The 457-nt window shown below is 76.1% G+C and overlaps 1 protein-coding gene across 1 annotated transcript in view; it reads left to right on the plus strand.

Annotated features, from left to right (window-relative positions):
- GIT1 (GIT ArfGAP 1) overlaps positions 1–457 on the plus strand; it is a 12643-nt gene that overhangs the window by 2909 nt on the left and 9277 nt on the right. Inside the window, 1 exon segment of the mRNA XM_019510965.1 lies at positions 21–93. Within this exon segment, the coding sequence (XP_019366510.1) occupies positions 21–93 (73 nt within the window).

A 457-nucleotide genomic window follows, 5' to 3' on the forward strand; every position in this document is an offset into this window, starting at 1 on the left:
GCTGCCCCGTGCGCTTGCAGCTCAGCAACCGCCTCTTCGAGGAGCTGGCCATGGACGTGTACGACGAGGTGGACCGCCGGGAGAATGACGCGGGTAGGCCTGGCACCGGGTCCCGGGGCTGGGGGTGTGGAAACAGGGCTGGGCCCCAGCTCTCCGGTGCAGGGGCAGGATTGCCAGGGCCCCCCCCGTGCCACAGCCTGGAGCACCCGTGCCCCCGCCGCCCTGGGCCGCGTGCCATACGTGCCCGTTGCAGCTGGGGCCGGGGCTGCTCCGCGCCCGCCCCTGCCCCTGCCCCTGCTCGTGCCTGTGCCGGAGGAGGCGGTGCAGCTGGGGCCAGGCCAGGCGTCCCCGTGGCCCCCCTGCTCCCGCGGCCGCAGGCCCCTCCTTCATTCCTTCGCAGCGGCTGGCGTCGCGGCCGCGCCCCGGGCTGGGGGAGGGCTCCGTGCCAGCTCTGGGG

The sequence above is a fragment of the Gavialis gangeticus genome, unplaced genomic scaffold (assembly GCF_001723915.1).
Source record: "Gavialis gangeticus isolate Ggan-Ray unplaced genomic scaffold, GavGan_comp1, whole genome shotgun sequence".
Lineage (NCBI taxonomy): Eukaryota > Metazoa > Chordata > Crocodylia > Gavialidae > Gavialis > Gavialis gangeticus.